The 18245-nt window shown below is 50.3% G+C and overlaps 1 protein-coding gene across 1 annotated transcript in view; it reads left to right on the top strand.

The window, feature by feature from the left end:
• Positions 1–18245, top strand: part of Tead4 (TEA domain transcription factor 4) — a 78225-nt gene that overhangs the window by 14098 nt on the left and 45882 nt on the right. Inside the window, exon 2 of the mRNA XM_040737971.1 lies at positions 14920–15174. Within this exon, the coding sequence (XP_040593905.1) occupies positions 15168–15174 (7 nt within the window). The 5' untranslated portion in view covers positions 14920–15167. The remainder of the gene's footprint in view (positions 1–14919; positions 15175–18245) is intronic.

The raw sequence follows: 18245 nt of genomic DNA, 5'->3' as shown, positions 1-18245 counted from the left end.
TGTGGCCACACGTGGATGGTGGGATCCAAACCCAAGTCCTCATGTTCACACAGCAGGTGTTGCCACCCACAGAGCCGCGTATCCAGCCCCTGAAGTTCTGTCTTTTCTAGAAGGATAGTTGGGATCCCAGAGAATTGGCCTCAGACTCTTCCTTTACTTGACGTTACAAATACCTTTCCATGGCGTGACACCAAGTGTCTTTTTCGTCACTGGATAATATTCCACTGCCTTGCCAAGGGGCCACTGAAGTGTCTGCTTCTAGAGGGCCCAAGTCATCTACCGCAAACCTGAGCTTGAGCCTAATTCTTTTCCCTTCCATAACCTGTTCCCAGGGGTGTAAAACTGTGTCTCACCATGGCTTCATTACCCGCTGTGGGGCCCAGACAGAGGGTGGAGGGGTGTGGAAGCCGGTTGCTGTGACCTACATCCTGGAGGCGTTAGAGACAGGTCTGCAGACACCCTGCTCAGCTGTTTGGAGAAAGGCTAGCTGGGGCCAGGCTTCCCAACTTCCAGAGAGCAGAGAAGGGGATGCTGATGTGAGCAGCGCGCCCTCTCTTAGCCAGCCTCAGGCTGAGCTTGGGGCCCCGGTGGTCTCCTGGGACTCTTACCTCCCTCCATTTCTCTGGGTCTGGGAGCTTCCCTTCCCACCTCTCCGATGTGAGGCTCCTCCCTGACTTCCTTCCCCCAGTGCCTCCCCACCCATTGACTTATCTCTCTTTCATTCCTCCTGATTCACACAGCCTCCCCCTCCTTGGTCCCTCCCTACACAGTGGCTGTAACCTCAAGTCAACAGCCCTCCTTATACTGGGCCGCCAGGTTTTGAGGTATTCAAGTTTGTTTCTTTACTGGGCCTCCACCTGGAGCTTTGCCTCTGAGTAGCTGGAACTACCAGCAGGCTAGCACTCGTGTGTCAATCAAATCCTCAGCACTTGAGTCCATCCTGCTTGTAAGGATTCAGGCATCATGCTGACCTGCCCCTGTGGCCTGGCAGAATGCTCTCAGGCGGTACCCTGGTCAGCTCAGGGTTCCATGGTTGCATAGTCTGCACGCAGGTACAAAAGACCCCTTTAAAAGACAGACCCCGCCCACTTACGCTCTCTTTCCTGCTGTTGTCGTGGGGTAGACAGGACTTTTCCTGTGTCCCTTTTCTCTTTTGTCCTCTATGTCTCTTTAACTCTTTTCTCTTTCCTTTCCCCTTCCGTCCCCTTTCTTTCTAATAAAGCTTCTCACTTAAGCTCTGTCTGCCTGGCGTGTTTGTCCTCCTCAGTCAGTCTCGCCTGTCATGGAATCTGACAAGGTTCCCCACGCGCGTTATCATAACACTGTTACATTTTGGATGAGCATGAAGTTCACAGAGATTCTGTAAGGACTGAATCTCTGCCCCAGGGCTCCTCTGCCCTGTCGGGCTCTTTTGTATCTTCCCTCTAAGCTTAGGGGTGCTCACTGCTGCCTCCCGAGTTCCCAGCCTGTCAAGAGCAAGGCGTGGTCATTGTCCTGGGTGGCAGTGAGCAGGGTCTTTGCACTGGGTGCCCGGGAAGGATGCACACAGCCAGGCAAACACTCCACCACTGAGCTACAGCCTAGGCTGGGCAAGTCTGTTTATTTTTGTTTCTTTTTGAGATATAGTCCCACGTGGTATCCCAGGCTGGCCTGGAACTCATCAGCGTGTAACCCAGATTGGTCTTAAGCTTGGGGTGCTTTTCCTGCCTCAGCAACCAGAGTGCTGGGGTTACAGGCATAACCACCACACCTGGGTACAATTTTTGGTTCAAACTCAGTATCTGGCACACACTAGGCAAATAGGCATTCAAGGAGCTGAGCGGCTAGCCACATAGCTGGTAAGAGTTTTAAACTCTGCGTGTTTCTTTATGTATACTAGATTCTAATCAAAGCCAGCATGAGCGCCAAGTAAATATTCCAGTAGTAACTTTAGACGCAGGGACACCTAGGCTTAGTTTCATTATATCTGTGCATTGCTGGGGGCTTCGTGAGAGGCAGGTACTGAGCCACTGAGCCCCAATCCAGCCCAAGTCTTTACACGCACACGCACACACACGCACATTCTAGAAGGCCCCTTTTCCCCTGCAGCCTGACCTTTTGAAAGTCACACTGGGGTCAGTTTTTTCTGGCAGAGTAGCTGGCCTGGCCCAAGCCAGTCCACGTTGCTGGACTGTTTTCTTTCCCTTCTTCTCCTCCTTCCTCTGTTACCCACGGCCGGCAGGAAACTTTCTTGTTTGATCAATATTCATTTCCAAGTACAAACAGGCTGCTTTTCTTTGTCATCTGAACTTTGGACCAGGTCCCTTGAAGTGACTTCTCAGTCGCATCTGTTTTCTTCCTGCCCTTTTTTTTTTTTTTCCCTTTCAGGGTCTCACTGTGTAGCCATCGGGGACTTTGAATTTGCTATGTAGACCAGGCTAACCGTGAACTCAAGGTGTGCCACCTTCCCTGGCTTTTCAATGACTTTTAAATGTCCAGGAATAGAGACATGGTGGCATGTCTGTGATGCTAACACTGGAGTGTAAAGGCTGAGGCAAAAGCACCATAGGTTTGAGGCTAGCCTGGACTACATATAGCAAGACTGTGGCTCAAACAAACAGTGCTTATGGTAAGACATAACAGGCCAGGCCTGGTGGTGCACATTTTAATCTCAGCTCCTCCAGAGACTGAGGCAGAGGAGGAACACAAGTTCAGTGCCTGCCTGGCCTTAGTGAGTTTGAGGCAGCAAGAGCCTGTCTCAAAAAGTAAAAATAAAGGGTTGGGGAGACGTGTGTGAGACTCTGGGTTCAATGCCCGGTACCTCGATTAGTCAATCAAATGTACTCAGAAGGGAAAAATACCCTCAAAGCTAAGTTTTCATTTTTTCCTTTTCCCCTCTCCCCCAGTCTCTTTCTTTCCTTTTTTGGATACCTTGTAATCCAAGGTAGACACTAGAGCTTGCAATGTGTCTCAGACTAGCCAAGAACTCTCAGGGATTTGCTGCCTCAGCCCCTTTTCCAGGGGGGTGGTTTGAGAGAGGGTCTCACTGTATAGACAAAGGCGCTTTGAGCACACTGAGATCTGCCTCCCGAGTGCTGGGCCTAACTAAAGGGGTGTGTCACACGCCCAGCCTACCTCTTAAATGATGGGGTCACAGGTGTGCACTACCTCTTGACCCTGCATGAGGGTAGCTCTGGCGGAATTTCACAGGCTGGCCTGCAGCTTGTAATCCTCCTGCCCAAGTCCCCCAAATGCTGGGATTGCCAGCATGTGCTACCTTGCCCAGATTTCCATCAAAAATACTTAGACTACTTTTAGTACACACACACACACACACACACACACACACACACACACACACACACACACACACACATTTTTTGCCTGCATGTATGTCTGGGCACCACGTGTGTGCAGTGCCTCCTGGAGGCTGGAAGGGTGTGTTAGATCCCCTGGTACTAGATGGCTGTGAGCCTCCACATGGGTTCTGGGACCCAAACCTGGATCCTTTACAACTGCTCTTGACCCCTGAGCCCCGCCCCGCCCCTCATCATCGCCCTGCATAAGTCTGCAGTTTCATGTCCTAGCATGTTCACAGACTGTCACCCTTTCCTTAGCTTTTCATCCCTCCCAACAGAATCTCTGCACCAATAAAAAGCCCATTAGTTTCCCTCCCCCAAGCTTGGTACCTACTCCCCTACTTTCTGTTCTGAATTTGACTAAGTACTTCTTGTAAGTGACCAACAAACAAGTAAACAAACAATTTGTGTCTGGCTTATTCCACTCAGTAGAATCTGTCCATGGTTCATCCATGTTGGGGCATGTATAAACTTTATTGCTTTTTCCTGACTGAACGCTGTCCCACCATATGGAAGTACAACATTTTCTTTATTCATCTATTGATGGACACCTGGGCTGTTGCGGCCTTTGAACTATTCTGGAATCTTTGAGCAGGAAGCTCACTTAGCACGCTGGCTGTGGTACTCTCAGGGCCTTGAGCCCAATATTACCCTTCCTTCCCAGGACAGCAGTTTACCTGTGCTCGTGTTATTCTCGCTAGGCACAGCCAAGGCTTCTGCGTCGTTTGTTCTTTGAGGCAAGGTCTCACTACTTGGTCTAGGCTGGCGGTAAACTTGATGTCTTTCTGGGCTTCATGAGTACTGGGATTACAGCCTCCTACTGCCACACCCAGCTGGTCCACTGGTGTTTTTCATGGTAATTATGTCCTATAAAGTCACTGAATTAACAAACACCGAGCCATTACTCACAGGAGAAACACTGGGCTGCATTCATGCAAGCCTCTGGTCACAAGATTTTTGTCAGCCAATTAATTTATAGGCTTGTTTTGTGGGCGCTTCCGTCCCAAGACACCTTGCTTAATCTGCATTGTTGATTCATTAACCCTGGGCACACGGTAGCACCAGAACTCATGCCTGCAGGAAGCCCATCCAGCACACGTGTTTTCTCCCTCGGGCACATTCCAGCCTCCTGTGCTTGGGAACAGACAGTTCTTTGCTTGAGGCTGTTCGGTTTGCTTTTTAGTAAGAATCACTTATGTAGTATCAAGCGGAGGGTTAATTGGTGTGATGCTATGCATAGTAGCTCAGCCATGAAAAGTGAAAAATAAATAGAAACAGTGAAGCAAAAGAAGTTTATAGAAGATAGAGTGTTAGCACATATATGTACGCGCGCGCGCGCGCGCACGCACGCGCGCGCACACACACACGATAGTTTATTCGTTTGAGTTTTTCATTGATTTAGATAGAGATTAGACCTTGCTGTATGCCTGGCCAGCTTGGCTGTGTAAACTAGGCTGGCCTCAGACTTGTGGCCGTCCTTCTGCCTTTGGCCTTTGTTCCCAGGCGCCAGAGTTCCAGGTTGTGCACCACTGTGCCTGGTGGTGGAACATAAATATTTTATGCTTTACGGAGAATACTTCCTCTGTGTGTGTATATTATGATACTAGACTTTTATGGTCTTAATTCACAGCTTGTTTCTTTCCTACATAAGTAATGACTTACAAGTCATTTGCCTGTTTTCTGTCAATTATCAAATATTAATAGTTTGATTTTTTTTCATCCAACTCTGCTAGTTCATTGAAATATTCAGCTAAATAACTGTGTGTGTGTGTGTGTGTGTGTCTCCTGTGGAGGTCAGCAGGAGTTGGGTCTTTTCCTCTTACCCTGTGGACCCCAGGGATTGAATTCAGGTCCTTATGCTTTGTTGCAAGGCTTTTACCTGCTGAGCGCCCGCTGGCCGAGGGTCCACCTTGAATAGTGAAATCAGTGGGGCTTGGTGGCTCATCCCAATAATGTTGACACTAAGGAGGCTGAGGCAGGCGTAGTGCAAATCCAAGGCCACAGCACGAGTTGATTTAAAATGTGTGGGAGGGCATACGTCGGTTATAGAAATATGCTGCCATTCTACACTAGACACACAGAGCTTCAGAAAATTTGGCATCCTCTTTCTGGAGCCACACCCTAGAAGGTACCAGAATCTACAGGTGCTCTGGTCCCCAGTGATGTTAGAGATTACAGATATTCCTCCTCCATCCTGCACACGTCTGACAGAAGGGCACTGCAGGCAGGACCATGTCTCACTTGGCTCTGTCACCAGTGCCCGCCATGTAGTATATGCTCACTTAGTTTTATGTAGTTATTTTTTTGAGACTGGGTCTCCTATAGTCTACCTTGAGCTCACCATGTAGCCCAGGCTGACCTTGAATTCCTGATTCTCCTACCTCCTCTCTGTGCCCCTTCCTCACATAATTCTGAATAAGTCAGGGGAAGGCCACAGAATGGTCCACACACAAGAGGCATTGCAGCTAGGGAGATGGGATCTCCCTGGATAGGACCCACACTTCTCCTTCCTGGGGTTATATCCCCTTGTAGTCACCAATCCGGATCCAGGCTATGAAGATGTTTCAGTTCCAGCCTCAACCAGTTCTGAGGCCATTTGGCAGTCACTTCCCCTCCTAGGGTCTCAATTTCCTCGCCTAACTCTGGACAATTCCAGGTCTGCTCTGCAGGTCTGTTTCTTCTCACACAATACATGGGGACCAGCATCTTCCCACTGGGTTTCTCCAGAGACTGTGGAGCAGCAGAGCCCTTGCTGATTTCAACTAAAAACCACAGCTGTCATCTTAAATGGAATAAGACAATTTATTCTGGAGCCATTGTAAGTGACCATGGCCCAGGGAACACAGTTATAAGTTACCCCAAATTCCATGTTCCTGTGCGAAACAGTTTCATGGTGTTTTTACAGTTTTACAGAACAAAGGAAATCACAAGTAAAGATGAGTTTCAAATAGTGGGTCCATCATAGAGGCAGGTACAATGGAACGGCAGGGGAACTATTTTATAGGTCTAAGACACTATGTAATGACACTCTTAGCTCTTGGATTGTTAGACTCTGGTGTTCTACTGAGTTAATGTCTTCTAAAAGGTTTGTATGTATTAGTTACAAATTTTTAGTTCAGATACAGAATGGGCTAAGGCATGGCCGTTTCAGAAGGTTAAAATGAGACCAAAATAGTCTCTGAATCTACAAAATCTCTTAACTAATGAAATTTTAATAGTCCCACTGGTCTCTGCAGACACAGAAACTCCTTCCAGGAGTTTTTTTGTTTTGTTTTTTAGAGAAATCTGTTTTGTTTGTTTGTTTTTTGATTTTTCGAGACAGGGTTTCTCTGTGTAGCTTTGGAGGATTCCTGGAACTCGCTCTGTAGGCCGGTCTGGCCTTGAACTCACAGAGATCCACCTGCCTCTGCTTCCCTGGTGCTGGGATCAAAGGTGTGCGCCACCACCGCCCAGTCCAGGAGTTTTTTTTTTTTTTTTTTTTTTTGTTCACAGCCAGGCACAGCTCCTTTTCATGAAAATCCAGTCACCATGAGAACCACCAGGACAGCTCACTATGCAGGGACTGGTCTAACTCCCTCAGCCTCCGCACATCTGACTCATGCCCCTCTTGCTGTGGTCAGACCCTGCCTCTTCCACCAGTCACACAGTAGAAGCTTCGTGACTTGCTGTGGGGAAGAGCATTGTGAGCCTGCAGACTGAGCCAGTCACTCACTCACTGGCTGTGGGACATGGGCACAGCAATGCGCCACCAAGTGTCTCAATTTCTCCAGCTGTGAAATGGGCTGGACCCTACTACCTCAAATGGGTATCTGGGGGGAGGGAAGATGTAGCCAAGTGTCTAGTCCGGAGCTTGGCACAGAGTGGGTCTAGGAAGCTGTCCCCTGTACTGTCAGTATTGAGGTCATTTGCTCTCAGGACAGAATGTGTCCCTCAGTGTCCTAAGCACCCTTATGCAGACACCTAGCTCTTCAGGCTTGTCTGCCATGTGTACCCGGAACAGAGGTTTGGGGGAGGCTGGGGAGGTAGTCGCTCTCTAACCCAGCCCGGCTCTCCTCCTCCCTGGCCCTCCCTACTCCTGAGGTGTTACTGCGCATGAGGGTAAAAGGTGGCAGCCCCTGTCAGGCCAAGGGAGCCGATCAGGTGGTGTTAGTGTGTGCTACGAGCTGGAGTCAGGGCCGAGGATCTGAGCCTGTGCCACGCCGTGACACCCACCGCCTTCCACCTTAGCCTGGCCCCGTGCAGAGTAGTCATGAGGTGTGTCCGTTGATGGCTGGCAGGAGTTAAGTCAGGACAGGCCTGCCCTGAGCAGGGAAGCATCCTGAATGAAGTTGGAGTTCAGTAGGAGAGGGGGAGGGGGAGGAGGAAGGGGAGGGGGAGGGGAGGGAGGAGAGAAATTGTGGAGAAGACCTGGGCTATGGAGTTGGGTCTGAAACAAGCCTGGGATTTTCTCTCCCCTCTTTCTTCCCTCCCTCCTGAAAGCAGTGGACTGACCCTAGAGCATGCTAGGTGCCGGGTCGGCATGCCATCAGCCTGCTTTTATGGGGGGTGGTGGTAGATTGGATCTTATACCGTAGCCTGGCCTGCTCTTGAACCCTTGACAGCCCTCCTGCTTCAGCTTCCTGAGCGCTGGGTTACCAACCTGCACCACTCATCACTATGCTGATTCATTTTTTTTTCCTTTTTCCCCCCCCCAAGACTGTGTGTGTTTCTCTGTGTGAAGCTTTAGCGTTCCTGGAATTCTCTTTGTAGACCAGGCTGTCCTTGAACTCACAGAGATCTGCCTGCCTCTGTCACCTGAGGTTGAGATTGAAGACATTTGCCACTAATTCCCAGCTAGCCAATTACTTGTTTGTTTGTTTGTTTGTTTTGGGGACAAGGTCTCACTCTGTGTCTGTGGGTGGCCTGGAACACACTATGTAGCCCCAGGCTGGCTTTGAACTTGTGATCTTCCTGCCTCTTCCTCCGGAGTGCTGGAATTACAGGTGTGAGTCACCATGCATTGCCTAACTTTCTTTCCTTTTGGAGATGAGGTCAGAGTGAGGAAGGCTCATAGCCCCTTCCCTGCCCTCCTCCTCGGATGTTTCCAGGGCCGTCTTTTATCTATGCTTTAGTCTTTGTCTTAACCTGTGGATGAGTGGACTGTGGTGTGGGCTCAGTCTCTCTAGAGTCCAGTATGATACGAATAGCCAGGGCTAGGTCATAGCCAGGAGCCATTGTACGAGGTGGGGCCAGGCCTGTCCCAAACAGTGTCTCTCTGGCCACAGCTGGATCGGATCAGGGCAGAGTATCCGGGTTCAGATTTGTTATTTCTTGTCTGGGTCATCAAACCATGCTGGGAGTTCTGCCAGCCTGGAGAATCCCTGTGCTGAAGGGGATTCCCAGCTTGTCCCCACCATGAATTACTGTAGCCACTTCGTCACCTCCTGTGTCCTTAGGTTAGGGTGGATCTCCCGGAAGGAAACCTCAGGTTTTCTTTTCCCTCCTAGCTTCAGCCACAGGTCGGTCACTGCAATGAGGAGGTTGTTCTACTCAGCAACCGATGTCACAGCCCACAGGCAATGAGGGTCGTCTTGGTGTGAGGGGAACTTTGACCTATACCTCCAAAGCTCTTAGAGTCGGTGGCTGGAGAGGGAACCGTTTCTGTCTTTGTGCTCCGAGTGGCCTGACTCTTTTCCTCATTTCTGTGTAACACCAGGCATGTCTTGTAAACATTATGAGCTCCAATTTCTATCACGTCCTGTTTGGATCGGGGCCGTGGGAGTTGGTTATAGATTACATATTGACACCCATGAGTTGTCTGCGCGGACAGCCCCTGGTGTACAAAGGTCATGTGATCTTTCTGCATTACATTGGGGAGGTGATGCACATTCAGTAGAAATTCTGCTGTTTCCCCGGCTAATGATAAACAGTATGCTTTTGTCATGTGGGGCAGCCGTGAGCTGCGGTGCCCAGCCAGCCACATGGTCATAGGGTTGCCAGCATTGCTTAGATGCGGGTAATTAACAATATACTTCATGGGATGTACAAAGCCGTAGTGTAAAAGCATGTAGGCAGGGGGCAGAGGTGCAAGTCTTTAATTTAGCCAGCTCTTGGGCAGCAAGGCAGGAAGAGCACTATGAGTTTGAGGCCAGCCTGATCTACATAGAAGGTTTTAGGCTAGCCAGGGCTACACAGTGAAACCCTAATGTTAGTACTCTAGGTTAAAAAACCAACATGTCCCACTGAGGGGTTGGAGAGATGCTTCAGCAGTTAACAACACTGGCTGCTCTGGCAGAGGCCTGGGTTCATTTCCTGACACCCACATGGCAGCTCGCGACCACCTGTTTTTCTGGTTCTGGGGATCCACCATTCTTTTCTGACTTTAGCAGGGCCCAGGCACACATGTTATACACATACCATACATACATCTAGGCATAACACTCGTAGATATAAAATTAAATCTGGGGAAAATGTTTTATGTCAGTAACTACCAGGGAAATAGAAATTAAAATTGCTTTGAGAGTCCGTCTCACCCCAGGAAGGCTGAGATGACGGTAGGTGCTGCTGAGGTGGAGATGGGAACAGCTCTTCTCTGTTGGTAGAGGCAGAGCTTGTCGCAGCCACTATGGAAGTCAGTATGAAGGTTACCAAAATGTTCTCAAACTCACGATCCTCCTGCCTCAGCGTCCGGAATCTCAGATACAGGCATGCATCACCGCTCCCTTCTATGTTAGGATATTATTAACTGACGAGTAAGTTTAGCAGAATGTAGTCCATTGTATGTGGGAGAACATCTCTGTCGGGAAATAATAGTGTTATTTGTCCTGGCCTAAAACAAAGGGAGCCTTTGGCAGAGTCAACTCATTAACGGTAACGCCGGCTGCCTGCCTGCCGTTCCTACCTGCGCCCAGCCAGGAGCAGGGCAGACCCTGCTGTCTAGGTGATAATTGTGTTCTCCAGGTGGAGGAACTCAAGGGAGATCACAGCCTAGGCCCGGCCTGTCGCAGCAACATTGTGGACTGTGTGCTTTGGTGACTGGGGGAGTGACGTTGTGTGGGACATGGACCAGACACAGAGGTCTCAGGGTCCAAGGGCTTGGCTGGCAAATGTTCTACCGCACAGCTACAACCCCAGCTCCCGGCAGTCTGGTTTGGTTGCTTTCTCGGTCAAACCGAGCTCCGCTCTACCCACACCGTGCCCCACAGCAGCGGCTTCTCCGTGTATCGCTTGCAGATCTCTCTTCTGTTTCTGGAAGAGCACGGGGTTCTGAGCCTTAGGAGGATTCTGACACATTCCCAGTCCCTGAATCTTCTGAAATGTCCCCCATGGCCAGCACCTGTGGACCTTGGGGTAGAGTGCCGTGTTCTTTGGGCCTGATTGTCCCAAGTAGGACATCTGGTGGCTTTTGGGTGGGGCCGAGAGAGCTAGAAGCGTCCAGGCTGGTCTGAGAGCCAAGCCAGGGATTATTTTTATTTCTCTGGCCATAGCACATGGTCTGGGCAGTCGTGCCATCTGTTTCCCACTCCCCTCTCCCCTGGCACTCCCTGGAGGGTCACTTGGGGGAGGAGTGGGAGGAGCATCTCTGGGCTGAGGCTGACTTACCCCATTCTTCTGGCCACAGGGCAGGCTTGTGTGGGCAGCTTGCCTAGGAAGGGTAGGAGTGGCCAGCCAGTCACAACCAGGGACCAGGAGCACCCCAGCCTCACAGGGCCAGGGACAACTCACTGCAGTAATGATTCCCATGTCCTAGGGCCTGGCGTGACCTGCTGCCCCACTTTCTCTGGGACAGTCCCAATCTTGGGAACATGCAGTGCAGGTCCTCAGAAAACCTCTCCCATGGGGCAGTCTGGCACAGATGGTCTCTAGTTTGCCCAGGCCTGTTCTTCTGGGCTGCCCTGGGCCCAGTTTTGGAGTGTTGGAAAGGGCAATGTGAGGTGAGGCAGGGCCCAAAGGTGGCCTCTCTGGCACACAGTGGGGGCGGGGGCATCTCGTAAGGTGATACGGGGCTAGCCCTCCTCTCCATCTCACCCTAGGCCCTGCTCAGAGTGTGTGGCTGTGCTCATGTCAGGCCTATGGAGAAAACAAAACCCAACACCATAACTAACGGGACCTTCTGCATTAGAAGGTGAATTAATCACTCTCAGATATTAATCTTCATTAGGGCTTAAGCTATGTGTTCCTGCCAGGCCTGTTGAAGGGTGCAGACTCTGCACTCCCAAGTTTGGAGCTTAAGGGCAACGGTTATTAAACACCCTGTACTGAGCCCTGACTGGGAGGCAGGCCCTATAGCAGACCAACTACCCCAGCTATCCCACGAGAGGTGGGGCGGGGCATCAAACCCAGAGCTTTGTGTTCTTGACCACTGTGGGAACACCATCCTCCGTCCAGTGTTTATAGGGTGTACATGGAGGCTCACGGAGAAACACGGGGTCCAGGTGTAGTGTGTAGGCCACAGACTCTGCCAGCAGAGAGAGAAAGAACTCAGGTCTCTGAGGCTTTAGGACAGTGATGTGATTTACACGACGTCATATCGTTTGCTGGAGAAGTGAAGCCGTCACCCATCTCTTGGCCCTCACACAGCATACCTCCGTTGACCACATGAAACCAGACAGCAAAGCCAGAGCCTACCACCGTGTTAGAGTGCTCCGCCACCGTGTTAGAGTGCTCACCACTGTGTTAGAGTGCTCCGCCACCGTGTTAGAGTGCTCACCACCGTGTTAGAGTGCTCCGCAGTCATCTCAGAATCTGCTTGCTAAGGTTTTTATGAAAAACCTTGTAGAACTTTTTGAAATCATATTTTCCCACAAATGAAACATCTTTTGGTCTCACTGTAGCATTGGCTATCCTGGAACTCCCTGTGTTCAGGCTGGCCAAACTGAGAACCACCTGTCTCTGCCCTGCCCCTGCCCCCATCCCTCACTGCCTGGCTTTGCTTAGCATTTGAAGTGCTCAAAGTGAGCCTCTTGATCTTATCCTTAACTTAAAAGGCATTGTTTCCATTGTTCCAGCAAGAGTCCTATTTGTGTAAGTTTTCAAAAGATGCCTTTGCTCAGACTGAAGAAACTAGTTCCCTTTCATCTCTATCACCTTTGATTATTTTTATTTATTTATTAGATAGGTCTTGTTGTAGAAAGGTCTTATGTATTTTTTCGGTTTTTGTTCTTCTTGTGTAGCTCTAGCTGTCCTGGAACTCTCTCTATAGACCAGACTGGTCTTGAACTCAGAGATCCGCCTGCCTCTGCCTCCTGAATGCTGGGACTAAAGGCGTGCGCCACCAACACCACGGAGAAAGTCTTAGGTTTTATCAAGTGCATATTCTAAATCTATGTTTCAGAAATGCGGTCTCTGTATCTGTATCTTTAGCGCTGGCTGGCACTTAAGGCCTCACGTGCTAGGCGGGGCTTTCACTGAGCCCTGTGCCTGCTTTAGCTTCTGTTCGTATGAACTCAGCTTCTCCCAGACACTGACCTTCTCCTCTTTGTCGTACACCTCCGTTACTGCCGTCTTAGGTTTCTGTCACTGGGACAAAGACCGTGACTGAAAGCAACTCGGGGAAGGAAGGGTTTGTTTGTTTAGGCTTACAGTTTTAGTTCGTCGTTGTTTACCGCAGAAGCCAGCTCTTAGAGGACCAGACTCGGGCCATCTGGCTAACACAGCGAGTACGTTTACCCACTTAACCATCTCCCCAGCTTAAGTCACTGTCTCTTGGTCCCAACTGTGTCCTTACAGCAGGCAAACTGGCTACTGAGTTCCAGGGATTCTCCTGTCTCTTCCTCTCGCCTCCAGTGGGAGAATTGTGGCTACAGACACGAGCTTCTTCCTCCATCTAGGGATCCAAACCCAGCCCTCATATACGCACAGGGAATACTTTACCCACTGAACCATATCTAACCCCTGTCAGGGTTTGCATTCTGGGATGATGACTGTGTTCCGCACCAGTTTGGAGATACATTATCTTGAGTCCTTTAGTATTGCTGGTGAAACCCACTATTACTTTAATATTTCTTTCTGGGCTTGGGGTAGGCACAGCTGTCTTCTTAGCATGCAAGAGGCTCTGGGTTCCTACTCTTTTGTTGCCACTAATCTGCCCATTTTCTTCTGGGATGCTTTTTTTTTTTTTTTTTTGGTTTTTCGAGACAGGGTTTCTCTGTGGCTTTGGAGGCAGTCCTGGAACTAGCTCTTGTAGACCAGGTGTGCGCCACCACCGCCCGGCCTTTATCTGGGATGCTTTTAAGGTTTGTTTTGGGTATTGTGTTTATTTTATTTGAATTTATCCTGCTTAAGATTTGTTATTGGCTGGGCAGAAGTGGTGCACACCTTTAATCCTAGCACTCGGGAGGCAGAGGCAGGTGGATCTCTGTGAGTTCGAGGCCAGCCTGGTCTACAGAGTGAGTTCCAGGACAGCCAAAGCTACACAGAGAAGCCCTGTCTCAGAAAAAAAAAGGATTCATTTGGTTCCAGAGTTAAAGGATTCAGATCTGTCATCAACCGAGGAAGCCTTCCTGCCATTTGCTCCTTCAGCTGTGGCTTTGTTCCATTTTATGGAATTATTTCTTGTTTGAACCCAGGACTGTGTCCTTGCTAGGCAGGTGCTCTGTCACTGAGCTGTGGCAGCCCACCATCCTCGCCTGTCACCAGGCCCCAGACTGGAAGTATGTTCACAGGACCGCACCACAGCCCGACAGTCTGTGTCTGTTAGACAACAGCTCCTGCCTCCCCCAACCCCTGGCAACCTTCACGGCACCTTCCCTGTCAGAATGTGCCCGCCTTCCTTGTGTGTACCCGCATTGTCTTTTTCCTGTGACTGCCTTGTTTTACTTAACATAATAATATCAGTACTCATCCATGTCGTAGCCTGTGACAGGGTCACCTTCCTTTTTAGTGCTAATAGTAGTCCATCGTATACCCATCCCTCATTCTGTACTCACAGAGGGATGAATGCAGGACAGCCTCCATTTTTTGGCTGTTGTGAATAGCTCTGCTATGAGTATTTGTATACAGATGTCTTTTGGAGCTCCTGCTTAATTCTTTTGGGAGTATACCAAGAAGCAGGATTCGTGGCTCACATTATTATTATTATTATTATTATTATTATTATTATTATTATTATTATTATTGTTTATTGGTAGTGCTGAAGCTAGAACTACTCAGGCATGCTTGACAAATTCTCTATCATTGGGCTCCATGCCCTGGCCTTCGTTTTCATTTTTTGAGGATTTTGCATACTGTTTCCACGGTGTTTGCACTGTTTCACCTCTTCCATAATATTTAAGGTCCTTTTTGCCCAGAGTTTGTTTAGTGTCAGACTAAATCTGTCACTATGTCTTTGTCTCCTATTTCCCAGCTTTAGAGGTCTAATCAGAGGGGTCTTTTGTGCTCATCGGACAGTTTGGACGTTTGTTCTGTTGAGGGAAAACAGCATGTTCAAGCCTCCCTGACCCCTAGACCCCCACGGTCCTCCCCTCCCCGCCCTCCCCTGATACTTTTCACTTGTCCCCTGAGGAACCGGTCTGGTACTGGAGCATTCTCTGTGTGTTCCGTGTCCTGCAACCTTCCAGGTCCTTTCGCCTCTCACCTTTTTGCCTTGTTTTGGCTCTACCAGGTCCGACGGGCGCTCCTCCAAGCCGAGCCTTGGAGGGCAAGGCCGGCATCATTACCTCCAACGAGTGGAGTTCTCCCGACTCCCCCGAGGGGAGCAGCATCTCTGGGGGCAGCCAGGCTCTGGACAAGCCCATCGACAATGATGCAGAGGGCGTGTGGAGCCCGGATATTGAGCAAAGCTTCCAGGAGGCACTGGCCATTTACCCACCCTGTGGCCGCCGAAAAATCATCCTGTCGGACGAAGGCAAGATGTACGGTAAGGAGCCTGTGGGAACTGGGCACAAGCTGGCCTTGCACTTCAGCAGGAATGGACATAGTAGCCTTGGGTTCTCTCCGGATGACCTCTTGTGGTGCACAGCTCTTTCTTCTGTCCCGAGTGCAAGCACCTGAGTAAGAAAAACTTGGGAATGTGTGAGGAAAGCGGGAATCTGCTGAGGAGAATGTGCTAGCAGAGAAACAATTTTCCAGCCAGGTGAGGGTGGGAATTTGAGGTCAGCCTGGTCTACAAGATCTAGTTCCGGGATAACTAGGGCTACCCAGAGAAACCCTGTCTCGAAAAAGAATAATTTTCCTTTGTTTGCTTATTTGTTGAGGCAGGGTTTCTCTGTGTAGCCCTGGTTGTTCTGGAACTCACCCTGTAGACCAGGCTGGTCTAGAACTCAGAGATCCTCTGCGTCTGATGCCCAGTTGCTGGGTCCACCACTGCCTGTCAGAAAATTTAAATGAAGATCACTGTGGATGGAAAAGCTATCTCCACAGGGCAGATTAAAAATCCCCCCCCCCCTTCCTCCCTTTCTCTTTCCCTTTCTCTCCCTCTCTCCCTCTCCCAACCTCCCTCCCCCGCCCTTCATCATCATAAACAAAGGCGTGATCTCCATGCTGTCAAGCTTGGATATAAAGAGTGACAAGAACAGGGGGCTTCACCTGGGAGTGTAGCTCAATGGTAGAGTTCTTGCCTCACATTAAATGTCCTGAAATGTCCGGAATTTAACCCCCAGTACCACACAAGAAGGGAAAACAGAAAGGAGAGGACCATGAAGGGATTCGGCTGGGACAGGATTCCTCCTGCTCCCTCCTCCCTCACTCCTGCGTCCAGCACGTGCCAGGCATTATGTGTGCTAGGCATGGGTACAGCAGGTGTGGTCCATGTGTGTGGAGCGGGGAAGTGAACACACGTACCGCTAACTGCTCTGCAAGGCAGGCTGTGAGGGCTGTGCCTTCCTTCAGGGAGGACGCATCCCCTTCAGCTTCTGAGTGACCCGGGTGTGGAACAGCCATGGGGAGACCACAGTCTACATGAAGCCTGTTGACCTTTGGAGGAGAGGATTCTGGGAAAATAAAAGCAGACCCAAACTGAACAGCTGCTGCAAGGCGTGGCTCTGTGTTAGGTCAGGCTTCCAATTCCCACCGGAAACATCGTCAGGGCCTCATGCTGCAGCTTGACGGCTGGACACCCAAAGGTCTGAGAAAGCCTGTGTACCTGGTGAAGTTAGGACGGCAGAGACCTCCGTCAGGTCCCCACCCCAGCTGCCACCCTTCCCCCATTCACCCTTCACCCATTCATGAGTGTCTCTTCCCCTCTCCTGTTGGAGGGCTCTGCGTGGGGACTGAATGTATTAGTTCCTTAGGGTGATTGACAGGTTCTCACAAGCTAGGTGACTGAAAGCAACAGAAATGAGTTGAGATTAGCTCTGGGGAGATCATGATTTTGACATGCATGGCTCAGGCATGAAGGTGGTGTGCAGAGATACGATTTAACTAAAAGCCCATTTCATTTATTTTTATGTGTACGTGTGTGTGTGTGCCTGAGTGTATATCTGTGTACCATATGGAGGTCAGAAGAAGCATCGGGTCCCCTGGAACTGGAGTTTCCAATGGTTGTGAGCTGCCGTATGGGTGCTGGGACCAAACCTTGGTCCTCTACAAGAACATGCTCTTAACCACTGAGCCATCTCTCCAGCCTTCCTCTTACCTTCTTCCAAGACACTAGTCTTTGGTTTAGGGTATCCCTAAGTTCAACAAGACCTCAGCTTAACTAATGTGCCCCCAAAACCCTGTTCTAAAGTAGGTCGTGTGCTGGCCTGTGGTGTGGTTCAGTGGTGGAGTGCTGGCCTGTGGTGTGGTTCAGGGGTCGTGTGCTGGCCTGTGGTGTGGTTCAGGGGTGGAGTGCTGGCCCAGCATACACAAGGCCCTGGTCCCATCTCCGCATCACACACTATGAAATGGGCCAGTGCTGAGGTTCCAGTGTTCCTCAGCTGAAATGCAGTCCCGCCTCTGGGAGCCATAGAGCCTGACAGCTCCTCTGTTTTTACATATAGTCTTCCCCACAAGCCCAAAACAATGCCTTCCTTCCCTTCGCTTCTTGGAAAAGTAAGATCCTTTCACATCATACCCCTACCCCCATTGAAACTACTCCCTTGTACCCCTCAGTTCCCAGAGTCTCTTGAATACTGCTAGGATGGTACCCCCTTACCACTCCTGCTCTGGTCACTTCTTTTTGGTTTTTTGAGACCTATCTCTGTGTAGCTTTGGAGCCTGCCCTGGAACTCACTCTGTAGACCAGGCTGGCCTCGAACTCACAGAGATCCGCCTGCTTCTGCCTCCTGAGTGCTGGGATTAAAGGTATGTGCCGCCGCCACCACCACCTCCACCTGGCTCTGGTCTTCTTGTTTTAACAATTGCACCCGCAGGCGAGCTTCCTAGAGGAGAAAGAAAGCTGACCTATGGAGGAGCGCCCAGAGGGGGCCAGCTGGGGGCAGTGCTTTCCATGGGGTGTCCTCCTATAGCTGCCCTGGTATAGGCTCTCTGGAGAGCAAGGCAGATGGCAGTCATGAGCTCAGGTGGGAAGGGCAGGAGGTATGTTGGGGGGCAGGGAGGGAGATTGTAGGACTGCGGAGTTCCGTAGCTCCCTGGTCGGGGAGCCAGGGTGGGGTGCACAGGACACTGAGGAGTCACTGTGCAAAGAGGCAGATGAGATGCTCAGTGGAGGGCAGGGGCTGAGGGTGCTGCAGGTAAGGGAGAAGGCCCTAGGGTGAGGCCAGAATGGGTACAATCAACACACTAAGCCAGGCATAGTGACTGCTGTAGGGTTTCTATTGCTGTGATCAAACACGGTAACCAAAAGCAAGTTGGGGAGGAAAGGGTTTATTCTGCTTACATTTCTAATTACTTGAGCAGGGCAGGGACCTGGAGGCAGGAGTGGCGGCTGTAGAGGGGAGCTGCTTACTGGCTTGCTCCACATGGCTTGCTCAGTCTGCTTTCTTATAGAACCCAGGATCACCTGCCCAGGTGTGGCACCATTGACAATGGGCTGGGTCCTCCCCTGTC

The sequence above is a fragment of the Mesocricetus auratus genome, unplaced genomic scaffold (genome assembly GCF_017639785.1).
Source record: "Mesocricetus auratus isolate SY011 unplaced genomic scaffold, BCM_Maur_2.0 Super-Scaffold_100676, whole genome shotgun sequence".
Lineage (NCBI taxonomy): Eukaryota > Metazoa > Chordata > Mammalia > Rodentia > Cricetidae > Mesocricetus > Mesocricetus auratus.
The sequence above is the reverse complement of the archived record's forward strand: the minus strand, read 5'-3'. Positions and strand labels throughout refer to the sequence as shown.